The sequence below is a fragment of the Gorilla gorilla genome, chromosome 8 (assembly GCF_029281585.2).
Source record: "Gorilla gorilla gorilla isolate KB3781 chromosome 8, NHGRI_mGorGor1-v2.1_pri, whole genome shotgun sequence".
In the NCBI taxonomy this organism is placed as follows: Eukaryota; Metazoa; Chordata; class Mammalia; order Primates; family Hominidae; genus Gorilla; species Gorilla gorilla.
Genome location: NC_073232.2, coordinates 100,893,557 through 100,911,246, shown reverse-complemented (window position 1 = coordinate 100,911,246; position 17,690 = coordinate 100,893,557). Strand labels below are relative to the sequence as shown.

At 37.3% G+C, this 17,690-nt stretch overlaps 1 protein-coding gene across 6 annotated transcripts in view; it reads left to right on the top strand.

The window, feature by feature from the left end:
• The first annotated feature begins 2,080 nt into the window (after positions 1 to 2,080).
• Positions 2,081 to 17,690, top strand: part of RNLS (renalase, FAD dependent amine oxidase) — a 307,703-nt gene continuing 292,093 nt past the window's right edge. For 5 of the 6 annotated variants that reach the window (XM_004049741.5, XM_063710294.1, XM_055353940.2 and 2 more), the window contains exons 1-4: positions 2,081 to 2,860; positions 3,611 to 3,716; positions 4,209 to 4,351; positions 12,798 to 12,956. In XM_004049741.5, the coding sequence (XP_004049789.2) occupies positions 2,743 to 2,860; positions 3,611 to 3,716; positions 4,209 to 4,351; positions 12,798 to 12,956 (526 nt within the window). In that variant the 5' untranslated portion in view covers positions 2,081 to 2,742. The remainder of the gene's footprint in view (positions 2,861 to 3,610; positions 3,717 to 4,208; positions 4,352 to 12,797; positions 12,957 to 17,690) is intronic. The other variant, XM_063710295.1, reaches the window with a different exon arrangement.

Below are 17,690 nucleotides of genomic sequence, written 5' to 3'. Positions count from 1 at the left end.
AGAATATATTATTGAACATTTTTTATGCCAAGTTAATGAATGGAACTTAATTCTGTATGAAACTGAGAGCTACAGAAAGTTTTTGAGGATAGTAATGACATCTAGAAGCTGGGTGCAGAACTGGGAAGTAGGAAGACTAGTTAGAAAGCTACGGTAATAATCCCAGTAAGAACTGATGGCCTGAACTGGTGTGATGATAGTGGGTTATCAGAATTTATTAACATTAGTGTCACTAAAGTTGATATACAACCCTCCACTGCTAAATTTGACTGGCTTAAAAAAAAACCTAATGGCTTGAACTCAAGTAGTGAATTCATTTTTTGGCAATTACTCTTTGAAATGTTAAATGTTCACAGTGGGCTGAGTGCAGTGAAGAAAAAGTTCCGACCTTACCATATTCTGTTCACTGTTTTCTACCATTGCTGGTGGAAATGGAATTTGAGCAACTTTTCTGTTGTACAATCTGATGTGACTGGATGATTCAAGAGACAATGGAGAAACGGTCAAAAAGACCTGAGGGCTGATAGATATCAAGGATGACAAAAAAGAAGCTATAGAAGATAATTATGAAGTTTCAAGTCTCATTGTCCATGATGATCAAATTATTAATAGAAATGAGGAAGCCGGAAAGGATGGAAAAGAGCAGGAGAGCAGACTCAGAAGACCATGAAGGCCTGCCCTTGCTTCACCATTGAGATGATAGGTAACCTTGGGCAAACTCACTTGAACTTAGTGTCTGTATTAACATGTATAAAATGGTGGCAGAGGACAGTTGAAATAGATTACTGCAAATGTACTTTCCAGATTGACGATTTTGAGATTTTAGGGCTATGGCTGTGAATCACATTAAGCTTTTAATTTCAGAGAAATCTGAACTTTTAATTTCAGAAAAATCGTAAACTTCAATGTATAATTGTACACTATTTCCCCAAGATAAATGTCTGCTTTAAATGGCATATTTTTAAGGCTTTTGACATAGTATCAGACTGTATTGACAAATTTGTCTAGTACACTTCCATCAGTAATATACCATTGTGTATTTTGCTGTATCCCTGAAAAAAAGACATTTTTACATTTACAAAAGTAATTCCTAACCCGGGGAACATGGCAAAACCTTATCTCTACATAAAGTACACACACCCACAAAATTAGCCACACGTGGCGGTGGGCACCTGTAGTCCCAGCTACTCAGGTGGCTGAGGCAGGAGAATAGCTTGAGCCTAAGAGGTCAAGGCTGCAGTGAACCCTGATCGTGCCACTGCACTCTTGCCTGAGTGACAGAAGACCCTGTCTCAAGAAAGAAAAAACAAAAAACTCAACAAATGAAAAATAGTACCTCATTTTAATTTGTATTTGAATATAAAAAATTAAACACATGCTTATTGGACTTACGTATTTCTTTTTATTCAAGAACTCTATCCGATATATACACATTTTCCTTTTGGCTTTTGTCATTTGTGTCTTTAAGACTTTGAATAATGTTTTTAAATAATATTAACTTTAATCTTTCATACACCTTTCAGAAATTTACTATTTGTATTTTGTTTTGTGTATTTTGTAACACACAAGTTGTAAATGATTATGTATTTTCTGTTCAATTCCATCTTTCATTTTTAATGCTTAAAAATGTCTTCTTAGTCATATATGCCCGTCTACATTTTCTTAGTTCTTTTATTAGATATATCTAGTATTAATTCGTCACCCATTTGATACATGGTAATTTTTTTCATGATGTGGACATGAAGTAAATATTCTGATTTTTAAATGTTTCCATTATAATTGGCTACCATTGTCAATTTTCTTATTGGTTCTGATACTTATTCGGTTTCTTAGTTTTCCAGGTAATAATTTATCTGCAAGTCAGCGTAACTTAATTATTTGTTTTTTAATAGTTCAGTATTACCATTGCCTTTGTTGTTTCATTGAGAACTTCCAGTACAATGTTAGGAGGGGGAAAAAAACAAAGGCAATGGCACCAATCCTTCTCTTGTTGTTCATGTTTATATTCCTTAGAACATACGGAATGCGTTCTGACATAGAACTTACTGAAGAGTAATTTGGAATTTTCTGATGAATCAACTGTCTTTAATCTTTACAAGTTTGAAAGGTATACGTTATTGTTCCCATTTCCCAGATGGAGAAATTGAGGTTCAGGAAGGTTACACAAAGTCCCAGTTCTAAGAAAAATGTCTCCCAGATTCCAAAAGATGTTTCTATTATGCTAATAGTGGCCGTTCAAGCATTAGAGGAAAGGTTGCCCGTGGTATCGCTGGTAAATTCTTCTTCCCACTTTCAAATCTAGAATAGTAAAACAGCAAAAATCCCAACAGGCATGAGAGTTATCGCAGTAGATAGGTTAAGCTGCTTCTCTGCTGTGGTCAACGTCAGCTCTGTTGCGAGGCGGGTTCTCCCAACAATAGCCCACACCATTTCCAGGCTTTTCTGGGCGAGGGGCAGGCCGGAGTGTGGAACTTCTCTGGATGCGCCCGGCCCCCAAAGCGAGAAGACAGACAGCCCCGGTTCTCCGCAGCCCCAGGTTTGCTCCTCAAGGACGGAGGGGCCTCTCAGCTCCGGCCGCCTCCTTTCCGCCCCCTGCAGGCCGGCCGGACGAAAGCTCAGGGCCCAGGTCGGCGCAGGGAGCACGGAACCAAAGAGCGCCAGCGCCGGTTCGGCCGCTTTTCCACAAAGCCCGGGCCGAACGGCCCCGCCGCGGAGACTCAACGCGGATCGCTGCTCCTCGCCATGGCGCGGGTGCTGATCGTGGGCGCCGGGGTGACAGGAAGCTTGTGCGCTGCGCTGCTGAGGAGGCAGACGTCCGGTCCGTTGTACCTTGCTGTGTGGGACAAGGCTGAGGACTCAGGTGGGTTGTCTAAACGCCAAAACCTGGGAAAAGAGGACTGCCGGGCAGGCTGCTGAGGTGGTGTGGGCCTGCACCCGAGAAAGTCTAAGGCGAAAACGCTATACCCTCAGCTCCCTGAGCGGCCGTGTAGCGCGGCCCATGCGCGGAACGGCGCGCCTCGTCACGTGATCGGGGACTTCCGCCGCCCGGGAAAAGGCCCAAGAAGGGGCGAGGGTGGGAGCGGGGCAGGAGTACCCCGCGCTCTACAGAGGGAGACCTGAGACAGCGGCGTGGGAGGGGCCCCGACCCGAGTTTGCAAAGCTTGGGCCTACTGCTGTCCCTAATAAATAGATTTTTTGTCTTGGTCTGTCTGTTGCCTTTGCAGCTTTCTGCAGATTATGAGACTCCCAAAGTGATCATAGACCAAGACTTTCTGAAGATCTAGTTTGCAGAATCCTGTCATTCTGATGAAAATTGACTGTATGAATGAAAGAGCATTAGTTGACTCATTTATTCTGACATTTCTTTCATCATTTTTAGTTTTATCCATTCACTGACTCCTATTACTAAATATATGCACTATAATGGTGCTGGACACTGTTACATTGTTCATGACTCCTAAAATCTCACAATCTGATCAAATACTTCAACTTAAAAAAGTTTCTTAAGATATTTTTGAAGTAATCTGTTTGGGGTAACCTAAGGTGCATTGAATTAATTGCTAAGGCTCATTGTCATGCAGTAAGACATTTTCCTGTGGATTAATTCAAGGGGGAAGAATGACTACAGCCTGCAGTCCTCATAATCCTCAGTGCACAGCTGACTTGGGTGCTCAGTACATCACCTGCACTCCTCATTATGCCAAAAAACACCAACGGTGAGTTAGTTGCAAGGAGTGGAATCAATCTTAGCAGTTGTGTGATGTCATAGGGTTGTTGTGAAGATTAGATTAGCTGATAAATGGAACATAGTAAGGGCTCGATAAATATCAATTGCTATGTTGGTGTTATGGAAGAAGGCAACTAGCTGTGATGGGAGTCAATCTTCTGAACCAAATTTAAAATTGATATACTAAATACATTTGTTTGTTTTCATTAACTTTACTTTTAAAATATACTTACAGAGAAATAGGCCTTTGACTAAAGTCAGCAAAGGACCTATGGATTCTCAAAATATTTCTCTTCTTCACCTGTATTATAAGTTTTATTTAACACAAAATATACATTTTATTTAATACAAAATACTCATAGGAAGATATCTAATTTTGATTTTGAATTATAACCTCTGAGAATTATTGAAAGAAAATATAGTCTTTTAGAGCTATTCATGGTATATAATTACATTAAATATACATATTGATTTATTTCAGTTTTTATGATGAACTGTTAGCCTATGGCGTTTTGAGGCCTCTAAGCTCGCCTATTGAAGGAATGGTGATGAAAGAAGGAGAGTGTAACTTTGTGGCACCTCAAGGAATTTCTTCAATTATTAAGCATTATTTGAAAGAATCAGGTGGGAGTAAGATTTTTCTCTGCCTAAATTTTAAAATTAGCATTTAAAAACAAGTTACACACATAGTTACATATTAATACTATACAGGAAGTTATAAATATTAGGTGCTCTATTTGCTGATCAATAGCTAGTCCTTCCCCAAAGTAATCATTGATAAGCTTCCAGTGTATATTTCCAGAACAATGTTTATGCATCTCTCTATTGAGCTACATGGCTGTCTCTATTTATCTATAATATAGATATTATAGATGTATATATATATATATACACACATACATATATATTTCTTTATATTTATTCTTTTAAAAATATACTCAAAGGGAATAATTTTACATAAATGATTCTATACCTTGTTTGACTCATATCTTGGATCTATTTTCATATCAGCAAATTTAGTGTAATCCATTTTCTTTAATGATTGTCTAGTATTTATGACATATGCGTACCATCATTTATTTAACTATTAGCTTTCTGGTAAATATTTAGGCTGTATGGGGTTGGGAAATTGTTTTGGTTTTTGCTAATACAAACATTGCTGCATGTCTATTGTTGACATGCTTTTGGAAGCGTATCTTTAGGATCAATTCCTCACAGAAGAATAGCTATGTCAAATGATATTTGCATTTTCAACTTAGCTAGGTTGTGCTGTGTATTAATCTTAAAGAACATCTCACCAATAGTGATGAGAATGTTTCTTTCCCCACATTTGGGTATAATGGAAATTTTTAATTTTTGCCAGTGTAATAGGTTAAAAATTGGATCTCTTCATGGTTTTAATTTGCATTTCTTTAATTACAAGTGAGTTTATGCATTGTTTTTGTTTTATTAGCCAGCTCTTTGCAGTTTTCTTCTGTGAATGTCTTATTCATAACCTTTGCCCATTTTCTATTAGGATTTTCATTTGTTCCTTATATATTTTATGAGCGTTTTGAAAATGGACCTTTTAAAAAAGAAAATAGAATTTTTCTTGGATAATTGATGATTATTTTTAAAGCAGAATGAAGCTTCTTGATAAATCATAATTCAGTTAAGTACCCAAGTTGAGATAACTGAGAAAGGATATAGGCTAAGAATTTTTTTTTATAAGCCATTTCCAGCATAATTACTGTTTTGGTCTTTATCATCAAATATTACTTATTGAGAACCCCAAGAATCCTTCATACTGGGCATCAGAGAGGTCAGTAAGATTGAATAAACAACATGAGAACATAGTAAATGCCATTCTGGCTTAGACCATTTCTCCATTCGAGATTCAGTATATAGATGGTATGTTAGACTACTCCAGAGAAACAGAACCAATAGGGTATGTGTGTGTATGTATGTGTGCATGCATGTGTATATGTGTGTATGGATAAAGAGAGAGATTTATTATAAGGAATTGGCTCACATGATTATGTTGGTTGGTAAGTCCCAAGATCTGCAGGGTGATTCAGCAAGGTAGACACCCGGGAAAGCTGGTGGTATACTTCTAGTCCAAAGGCTGGCAGGCTCAAGACTCAGGGAGAGCCAATGTTTCAGTTCTACTCTGAAGGCTGGAAAAAAGCTGATGAGCCAGTTCAAAGGCTTTCAGGCAGGAAGAATTCTCCTTTATGTGAAGGAGGATCAATGCGTTTGTCCTATTTAGGCCTTCAACTGATTGGATGAGGCCCACCCACATTAGGGAGGGCAATCTGCATTACTTGATCTACTGATAATAAATGTTAATCTCTTCTAAAAACATGCTCATAGAAACACCCAGAATAGTGTTTGACCAAATATGTAGGCATCCTATGGCCAAGTCAAGTTGACACATAAAATTGACCATCACAGATGGTGACACTATTGGACGTTTTGTAGAATGTTACTATCAGCTTCATATAGTATGGCCATATCACTTTAAAAAATCTCATTTCCACCATGATTTTCCCCTGACCCAGGTTGGATGAGTATACCTATTGAAATCATCAGGTACTTACTAAATGATATGCATGCATGCATACATGTGCAGGAGCTTAGAAAATGGTATCCCAAAATGGAGCCCTCAGAAGTAGCTCTCTCTGACCTTCTCCTGCCCTCCTATCTCTGGCCTTGCATTCATCCCTGAGGCTAGCCCTAGAAAATAGAATCTCTTTTCCCAAGGCAGGTCATAGAAATAAGAACCCCTTTTCCCCCCAAACCAGCCATAAAACCTAAAACTATCACTCTAGCTTTCCCCTGCCTTCCTTTGTAAAAACTGGCCATAAAGAAATTATCTGACCTACCGTGTTTGATTGTAGCTCACAACAGTTCCAGAGAGGGTCATGACCCATAACCATAAAGAAAGAATGCTGCACAGAGAGGACAAGAAGAATCTAGACAGACAGGCCTTGATGGGTTTCACCAGTTTGTTAGCCATAGATATAACCCTTTGTCCAATCATATTGCTGCAGAGCTGTCCATATTTTGTTGAATCTAAGCATAAAAATTGACTCCTGTATCTTTGGGTCTTCAGTATAAAGGTTTCAGTGTCATGCAAAACTAAGATTAAATAAATTTGTATGCTTTTTCTCATATTAGTATGCCTTTTGTCAGTTGATTTTTACTGAAATTTCACCCCTACACATGCATATATACATACATACATATATCCTGTTGTTCAATAAACATTCATTGAATACTTACCATAATGCCAAACATTGTTCCAGGTACTAATGATACAAGAACCAATGTCCTTCCCTTCATGGAGTTGATGTCCTGGCAGAGAAACATCTTTGAATACATTGCATCTATCTCCTTATTTTGTTATGTGTTTGGGGGAATACATACGTTTTAACTTCCAATTTTGCTTTTTAAGCTTTTGAGAGAAGAGATTATTTTTAATTCCTTGTACCTCACTCAGAACCTAATAGTACCTCCTACATAGTAGGTAGAGTGATATAAATGTTAAAAATTTATTTTATATCAAGTTCATGGTCTATTTAACTTGAGTTTATATAAATTTTTCTTTGTTTATTTTAATGCTATTTAATGTTATTCTTGTAATACTTCAAGATTGTCCTCTACCCCGATCTATTATTATAGGATTTGTTGGACCCTATCTATAATATTTTTAATTTTATAATTATATCCCTTTTAAACATTCTTTAAGTCCCTTTAAACCTTTCTATTCTATAAATGGTCTACAAAAACATTTTGGTTTTTCCACACTATAAGCTAAGACAGTCCCTGAAATCAGAATGACTTGGATTCCAGTTAATGTCCTACCATCCCTTTCTGTTCATGTAATATTAGGAAAGTTTAAAATCTGTACCTCAGTTCTTTCATTGAAAAAAATGAGCGTAATGAAATGCAAAAATGAGGGTACTTACTACAGAATGTTGTAATGGAAGTTCTTGCTACAAAGTGTTGTGAGGAATGAAAGATATAATGCACTCAAATTCAAGCAAATAGTAAGCCAGTCACATAGTAATCTCTTGAAAAATGTTAGTTTAAAAAATATTCTACTTGAATGAAGCTGACCTTCATATATTCCTTACTTTAGGAAATCAAATTGCCAACTATTTTCAAAAATACTCTATATTTTGGAATCTAGTTGAGTTTAAAACCCCACAATCTGATGGACCAACCAGTGGTCATTCAGATTGGGACCAGACTCCCCGGGAAATTATTTGTCTGGGATATGCCTAATCAGGCATGCTTTAGAATAGGTTCAAACCTTTAAAGCCAATATTTAACTAGACCAATTTCCCAGAACAAATAGTAAAGGGTAAGGGAAATAGATACTTTCTTCTTGACCTTATGTTCTATTTTAATTTATTGTCCGATGTGTTCACATTAACCTCATTGCAGAGAAAGCTGTATTTATTGGCATCAATTTCACTGACTGCCTGCCTTCTCCATTAATACAATCTTCTTGAGTGAGTGAAACATGATTTTCTTTTGTTCTTTTTTTATACTAGTTGTCATTATGCTGGGGTGAGAATTGACAATAGCAAAAGTGATTCTAGCTATCAGTTATTAAGTGCTAACTATTTATCTAACACTACCTTAGGTACTTTACATATGTAGTTTCTAATTCTCACAGTAAATTTTCAAGGGAGTTAATCATCATCCCTATTTGTTAATGCGAAGAATGAGACTCAGGTACTTTGTCTAAGGTGGCTTGGCTAGTTGGTAACAGAACTAAAGTGCCTTTGCAATTAATCATGTTGTTTTTTTCTATTAAGTCTCTCATGGAGGGCAATGAGAGGTGCTCATACTCTCCAATTTAACATCTATTTTGTAGAGCCTTCTCTTTCCTTATTGATTATTTTCCTGTAGTATGAAGATTGTACCCATCCCACCTGGTGCTACGTGTCAGTAGACACATGGTTCAATAGAACAACCTCATAGTTCCCTGTGCCCCTAGTTTCCCTCTTTCATCAGTTAATTCCTGACATAGGGGGAAGTGGATATTGAAGAGTAATACCACCTTAGTTCTTTATGCAACCTGGGAAATTGGTCACCTGATGGTTCCTGCCTATGACATGGAAAATGATGGGCCAGGTCCTTTTGCTTTTGAATAAGGTCCCATGTTACTAAATTATTCAAAAAAGATGAATTTAGCTTCCAGGACACAGAGTGAGCAGCTTTTATTTAGCTTGTCCTACCAATAGGGAGGGCTGTTGCTGCATTTATTTGTTTTTATTTTATCATCTACCTAAAAAGAACATTGGCTAGCGATCCAGAAAGTCAACATTTGCAATGTAACCTGTCAAAATTGACAAGATCAATTTATTAGAAAAAAATGGTTTAGGTGGCAGATGCCATTAGCTAGGATGGCTTCTGTATTGTAATATTTACTTTTATTATTCTCTCTCTTTTTTACTTTTGTCCCATTTTCTTTCTAAAATTGATAGAGGGGAAGTGAGTCTGGGTGGTTCTGTCTCAAAATTTCTCCCAGCAGGTGATCCTGGCACTCACCCGTAACGATGTCCTTTTTAGAGAAGCTAGAGGATGGCATGAAAACCAGGTTAAGCATTCTTCTATTTACTTCAAGCTGTGTAGTCAGTTAGAGATGGTTCACATCGCTTCAGGTCCCGCCTGAGCAGTTCTGACTGCTGCTCACTAAAACCTATTTGTGGGAAATCATAGGAGAAACATAAACTTGGATTTTCTCCTTAAAACAGAGGAAGGCCAGGGATAAAATTGAATAAATATATAACAGAAACACATTTGCCTTTGTAAAATGTTTAAACCTTCTTAGACTTCTGATATCTTTATAGCTATCTGTAGATCATTTTATTCTAATTAAATATTATGTGCTGGGGAAACAAGTCAATAAGAGACATGATCCTGGCCTCTGTTAATGTAGAGTATAGTGGGAAGAAAAGATATTAAACTAATTATACATACAAAGAAAAGATGCATGATAAATGTTAAGAAGAAAGAGTGAGAGCATTATGAGAGAACTTACAATAAAAGGACCTAGCCCAGTAGGTTTTGGAGGAGTGATGGGGGAGATGTGTTAGGGAAAGCATCCCTGAGGAACTGATATTTTCATGGGTACCTGAAAGGTAGGCAAGAGGGAATTAGGCTGAGAGCTGAATGATGAGAGTTCCATGCGGTGGACACATCAAATTGGAACTGTTTTGAAGCAGTAGGAGGAGGTTAGTGCATTCAAGGAATAAAAGATCATTATGACTGGACGGTAGTGAGTGAGGGAGAAAATGGTAAAAGATGATGCTCAAGACTAAGGCAGGGCCAGATTATACAGGGCTTTGTAAGCAATGTTAAAGATTTTATACTCTAAGTGCAATGGGAAGCCATTGAAGGGTTTTATGCAAGAGAGGGACATGGTCAAATTTACTAAGCTCAGACATAACTCTTGAGACTATTTATTTATCCATTTTAAAATTGGGTTTTTCAGAGCTTATAGATTTAAACACATAGTCTTTGTGAAAGTTATTAATTACTTTCACAAGGAAATGCCACTTTCCCAAAAACTTTGCTCCAAGCAGTTGGAAAGAAACCTTTCTGGTTAATAAGAGAGGCTATACCATTTCTCCTACCTCTTGATAAATGCTACTTTTTGGGTGGTTTTGCCAGTGGTGTTTGATTTGGGCGTGTCCACCTACCCCAGTGGTTCTCATACTTTAGCGCGCATCATGACAAGACTAAGGGAGCTTGTTAAGCATGGATTGCGAGGCTCAATTCCCAGAGTTTCTTATTCAGTATGGTCAGGTTGGAGCCCAGGAATGTGCATTTTCTAGTACATAGGTGCTGCTGGTCTGGGGTCCATACTTAGAGAACCACTGACATATATATATATATATGTATATATATATATATATATATATATATATATATATATATATATATACACACACATACACCTTGGTGTATATATGTGTGTGTGTGTGTGTGTGTGTGTATATATATATATACACTTTGCAGAACACCTTGTGGCCATTGGGATACATTTTCAAGGCGTTCATCTGGGGCATGAAGAATTTTCTAGGACTGTGAACTTAAGTCCCCTTAAACACACACTCATGCCACCAACAATAACAGCATATTGTTCTCTTCAAAGGAATATTATGAGAAAACGTAGAATCAGTTAACTTAGCTGAGGTCTGGGACAGGGCCATGGACTAAGTGAGGCAAGTAGGGTGAGGCATCCTAAATAAATAAAAACAGAGTGAAGCAGAGCTGCCCTTGTTGGAATAAAGGAGATGGTGGATATGTGTTGAAAGTGCAAATTATTTGCACCTTCCCCAAGCAGGGGCCTTAGAAAAGCCCTCAGGCAAGATGGAGTACTGTTTACAAGCCCCTTGCTCTAATCTTTGAACAGAATGATGCACACTGTCTTGAACAGAGATAGATCTCTTGGGCTAGCTAGAACTATGTTTCTTCTAACATTTACATTTGATTTTTTAAAAACTGGAGTGCTTACTAGGGTGTAGCATTATTTAAGGGTCAATGAAAGAGATAAAAGTGTATGAGATCTGAAGACCCGACATGAAGGAGCCTTGAGTATTGTTACATAGATAAGATACAACTAAAGCATGCAGATATTTTGAATCAATGTCAAAATGAGTAGTAAAGGCAGTGATGGTTGAAGAATATCATAGAGAGGAAGGATCACACTGAGCTGGAGTGGCTACAGAAAGGAAGCTTTGGGATGAACTTTAGCTGGATTTTTAGTGACTAGGAACGTGAGATTTCCCAGGTAAAGATGAACAGGATCTTTCAGTGTGCTTTTTTCCTCCCTCATTCCATCTTCATTTCTTTCTTTTTCTATACACAAAGCTGAATAAAAGTAGATTTGCTTGTAAATCAAAATTTTTTGAAAACTGGAAGGTGAGTACTAGTTTACTAAGGAGACTTAATGACCCAATTGTACTTTCTTTCAGTTTATGGTTCATAATTCATTCTTTTTATTTGTTGTGTTGCCTAGGCTGGAGGGTAGTGGTGCGATTTCAGCTCACTGCAACCTCTGCCTCCTGAGTTCAAGCGATTCTCGTGTCTTAGCCTGCTGAGTAGCTGGGATTGCAGGCATGCACTACCACACCCAGCTAGTTTTTGTATTTTTAGTAGAGATGGGGTTTCACCATGTTGGCCAGGCTGGTCTCAAACTCCTGACCTCAAGTGATCCACCCCCTTCAGCCTCCCAAAGTGCTGGGATTACAGGTGTGAGCCACCGTGCCTGGCCTCATAATTCATTATTTTAAATAAATACTTACCTAATAAATTCTATGCTATGTATACTATATGCTATATGTAGAAATAAAACAGGTATAATTTGTAGCTCATGGGCCTTACAGATTAAAAGGGAAGACAATATTAAAGAAATAATTATTAAAATATCCTTGTGTTAAGTGCTAAGAAGGAAAATGTTATGGGAGGGTACTCTAGAGTATGTTTCTAAATTCTGATTCTTCTTAAGGAAGACAATTGATCTATTGATGAGAACTTGCATTTCCCTTACAGAGAACCTTTTTCAGGTCCTTTAATAGGAAGTATTAATTCCTTTAATAGAGAATATTGCTCTTCTTATTTCATTGCTAACACACGTTTACTGAAGTGTATACTTGTTCTGCAAAAATGATGAGCTTTAGAGTCAGATGGTTATAGTTTTAAATCATGGCATACTATTTCTCAATCCATTTCCTTGTCTGTGAGATAAATTAGTATAATGTGTACCAAGCAGCTGGCATATAGTAGCTGCTTAATGAAAAGTAGCTATAGTTATTATTTTTATTTTTATCACTAATTGTAGGAGTAGTTTTTGATTCAGAGCAGGCACTGATAGGGAAGTCCAAGGATGCCAGGTAGGGATGAATTCCCACTAAATTAGAAAGAAAGTAAAATAAGAGAGCTGGAGGACTGTAGAAGACAGTCTTGGCCATTTTGTTCACTTGAATGGATTCAGTTTGTGACTACTCACATCCCCTTTATTCATATATGAAATTCTGATAATGGGGACATGATTTTGCTTTTGGAACAGGTGCAGAAGTCTACTTCAGACATCGTGTGACACAGATCAACCTAAGAAATGACAAATGGGAAGTATCCAAACAAACAGGCTCCCCTGAGCAGTTTGATCTTATTGTTCTCACAATGCCAGTTCCTCAGATTCTGCAGCTTCAAGGTGACATCACCAACTGTGAGTCTGCTTTTGCCATTTACCTGCCTCAGGGAATGGGATTTCTTTTGACAAAGCATGAATTTGGTTTAACTCTCTTAGCAAAGGACAAGTGATAGACTCTATTGATTTGCCTGTCTTAAAAACTGATACTTATGGCCCTCTTCATGATATTAATCTAGGCCAAGGTGAAACCCATAGAATTTTTTTTTAAACTGGTTAAAAGTTGAACACTTTTCTTATTGCCCATGTCTTCAACAAGTCAGTATTATTGATGGATATGCAATGATTTTGCCTAAAGGAAGAGCAGTTTTTGTGGCCATTTTTGAGAAAAGATTTTTATGTACAAGTACTTGCTTGGATTGCCTCCTTTCCTATGTTCTTGTTCTCTGGGTTGCTCTCTAATTGTGTTTACTTCTGTTTGCGGCAATTGTCTAGCTAGCTCTTTTGTGAACGAGAGGCATGAGAATGGATGGGTGAGAGGGGATGAGTAAATTTTGCTGAAGAAGCTAAAATTATGCCAGAAGAGCCAAATTTTAATAAAGGAACTAAAATTCAAAGAAAATTTTTATCCTTTCTAAGTCTTTGGATACTGCAATTGGTTTAGCATTATTCACTTTACCTTAGATAGTAACCTTTGTTTAATTTCTTTTTGATATAAAACATGTGGTGGTGAAAGTATGTGCAGAGGGTTTGATTTCCTATCTTTCCCCAAAGTAGACTCTAAACTACAAATAGCCAATTTAGAAATGTCATTTACATGCTTATATCTTTCCTAGTTGACAGCGGCTATTTACTCTCAGAGGTGGGAGTAGGGGAGGTGGATAGCTAAGATTTTCTTAGGTAGATACCTAAGATTTTCTTCGTGATTCCTGAGGGTTCCTGGTGCACTGCCACCAGAAACTTGTGATAAATCCACAGACATCTTTTTCCTGCCACTTTGACTCAGCACAGATGAGATGTAACTCAGTGCAGGTGGGATGGCAGTGGTAGAATTTGCACTTTTACTGCCAGAAATGCTGGGGATAGTGGGAAGGAGAAGATAGTAAGCCAGTGGCCACATTAGAATTTCTAGTATACATGTGAACAACAGGAGACTTTGGGTTTATTCTAAGTCAACTCTGAGATCCAGAGGTGAACAGGGCAATAGTGTCAGCAAAAGGCACATGTGAGGAGTCTGAAAGCTAAAATTCCTGTACTAAGTAGTAGGAAGGAATTCAGATATGAGAAACAAAAAGGGAATAAAGGTATTAAGTACTGGGGCAGGGAGGATACATTTCTCCAAGAAGTTGCACTTGCTCAGTTAGCTTTTGTTTCATCAGGCCAGTTTTCCTTACTGATACTACAATCCTAGCTGACAGTGTTCATTTTAATCGTAGAAACTCAGAATTGAAGGGAGTCTTACAGAGCATGTGGTCTCATCTTTTAGCCCTTGCATGAGTCCTCTTTTATTAAATCACTTTGAGTATGATTGACATATGAAAAGCTGTACATACTGTATACAGTGTGATGAATTTGGAGATAAGTATACATTCTTAAAACCATTACCACAGTCTATGCCATAAACATATCCACATCACCTCCAAAAGCTTTTTCCCCTTTATTTGTTATTTTTTTTCTTTTGTAATAAGAATGCTTAACATAGGCCAGGTGTGGTAGCTCACGCCTATAATCCCAGCACTTTGGGAGGGTGAGGCAGGAGGGTTGCTTGAGCCCAGGTGTTCGATATCAGCCTGGGAAATATAGCAAGACCTCATCTCTACAAAAAAAAACAAAAGTAGCAAAGCATAGTGGTATGTGCCTGTAATCCCAGTTACTCAAAAGGCTGAGGCGGGGAATTGCCTGAGCCTGGGAAGTCAAGGCTGCAGTAGGCCCTGATTATGCCACTGCCCTCTAGCCTGGTTGACAGAGCAAGACCTTGTGTCAAAAAAAAGAAAAACCAAAAAAAAAAACAAAAAAAAAGAATATACAACATATTAGATGTACTATTTTAACAAATTTTTAAGTATACAATATGATATTATTAACTATAGTTGCTAGGCTATACAGGGGATCTCCAGGATTTACTTACCTTGCATAATTGAAACCTTGAAACTTCTGACTGAAGTGCCCTGTTTTTAATTCCCCAACCCCGTGGAACAAGAATTATATAAAAAGCCCTAGCTGGCAACAATCTGGTGAGAATATGACCTTTAGAAACGATGTGCCCCATCAGTATCATTGTGCCTCTGCCCAAGACTTAAATTTCAAGAGAGCATCCTATTGACCTGACATGGGTCTTATTCCCACCCCATGGCTAGGGAATTGCAGCATCTTGGATTATAATCCTATTGCATTGCATGTAATCAATGGGACAAAGTAACACCTCAAAATAAATATAGGTACTGCCATGAAGAGAACTTGTGTGCTGAGTAATCAAGAACAATGAGTGTTCACTGCATAGGTGTTCTTTAATATTTGTGAATTGAGTGAATGACCAACTGACCAACTGAATGAATGTGTTTCCAAAAGACCTAAGGAAAAACTTCACTGGTCCGTATTACTTCTTCACGTTCTCTGTAAAATTCTCATTAATAGAATCCCATAATAGACTTTTTTCTTATTCTATTCATATTCTATTTTCATTAAATATGGATTTGTATGAAGAAAGAAAGAAAAACTCTATATTGACAATGGACCTTATTTTTTAATGCTTTTTATGTAAATCTGAATTTGGCTTGCTAATATGTTGTTTAGGATTTTTGCATTCATGTCCATGAGAGTGATTGAGCTGTAGTATTTTTTCTTGTATTAATTTCTCCAGTTGTTGGACATGGAGGTATGTAGGCCTCATAGAATTATTTGGGAAATTTTTCTTGTTTCTGTTCAGGGGAAGCATTTTAATACAAGTTTGGTGTTATTTCTTTCCTAAATGTTTAGAAGAATTCACTGGTAAAACCATTTAGGCCTAGAGTTTTCTTTGTGGTAAAATTTTAAATTACAGATTCCATTTCTTAAAGGAATCTATTCAGATTTCTTTGTTTATTTTTTTTTCAAGGTGCTAGAATACTATGATATAATCTTTATTTTTCATTTTTTATTTTTTTAGCTTTTATTTTAGGTTTGGAGGTACATGTGAAGGTTTGTTACGTAGGTGAACATGTGTCAATCTTGTTCATGTGGCTAGCCAGTTGTCCCAACACCACTTATTAAATAGGGAGTCTTTTCCCCATTGCTTGTTTTTGCAGTAGACCTTATTTTTTAAAATACTAGTTGTTTATGCTTAAGTTCAGATCTGAAAAATTGTATTTACATATTCCTTTGACTTTCATTAATTTGATTAGTTCTATATGTTCATTTTGATTCATTTACTTTTTATCAACTTACTTATTTTCAAATAGTATGTTGCTCTGTATGAAGTTCTATTTACCAGGTAAGAAGGGTGTCCTGAATCATGCCAGGAATGTGAATTGACATCCTTTTTGGTACTCCAGCTGCTCTCTCTCTCCTTCATCCAGTGTGTCTGGGAAGTCCAATCTAATATCTATATGCCCTAGAATTGAAATATTAAATCTTTGAGAGAACTTCAGATTTCTCATAACTTTGCTGTTACAAAAAAAAAAGTGACATCTTGGTTTTTAAATTGGAATACTTTCCTGTTAAAACCTTAAATATCTAAAACATCTGTTTCAGTTCCTTTTCAGGTCTGTGAACAATATAGCTAAAACCTGGGTTTTGCTTTCCTTAACAAAGGTTAAAACAAAAGTTTCTTAGAAAAATTGCTTGGTAATAGCTATTCCCAAGCCTGACAAAAAGATCTAGAAGGGTACACCATATTATGTTCACATCAAGGGTCTGGGTGCAGAATGTTCACCCTGTCTCTAGTGGATTTTTGTTGCCATTGTTTTGGTTTGTTTTTATGCCTGCATCTGAATCACCTGGAAGACTTGTTAAAACACAGATTACTGGGCCACAGTCTGAGTTTCTGGTTGTATCGAGGTATGCATGGACAATTTGCATTTTTTACAAGTTTCTAGGTGATGCTGAAGATTCAGTTCAAAGCCACACTGTGAGAATTATTATTAATACCTTGCCTTAGCAAATCTACTTGTTTCTGGAACAGAGCAACGAATGTATCTTCAAAAAATGACTCGCCTTGTAAACAAGTAATGCTACTGTGCAGCCAGGGTTGAGAACTGCTGTCATAAAGCATCAGCCTGTCCAAACAATTTGTATCTCTTTTCCTCACATTTATACCTTTGCTTTGCATATATTGATTATATGAACCCATGCGACATCTCATCTTGGATTACTCTTGAGTCTCTGTCTTATGCTCTTCCCTGCTTGGGACCTCTTGGCTCACCTCTTCCCTGACTTCTTCCTCAACCCCTAAGACACACCTCTTAAAACAAAACAACAACGACACACACAAAAAAATAGCTTTAAGATTATAAGTCACATACCATACAATTCACCTATCTAAAATGTACAATTCAGTGGTTTTTAGTATAATAACTGATACAGGCAACCATTATCAATGTCTGTAATTAGTAAATTTTGGAATTTTTTATCACCTCAAAAAGAAATTCTGTCCCCTTTAGCTATCACCCCCATCCCTCCATCCCCATCCCTGCCCCCAGCCCTAAGCAATCATTAATCTACTATCTGTCCCTATAGATTTCCCTATTACCTGGGTTCCAGATAAAAGGTCATGATGGAGCTGGAGGCCCTCATCCTTAGCAAATTAATGCAGGAACAGAAAACCAAATACGGCAT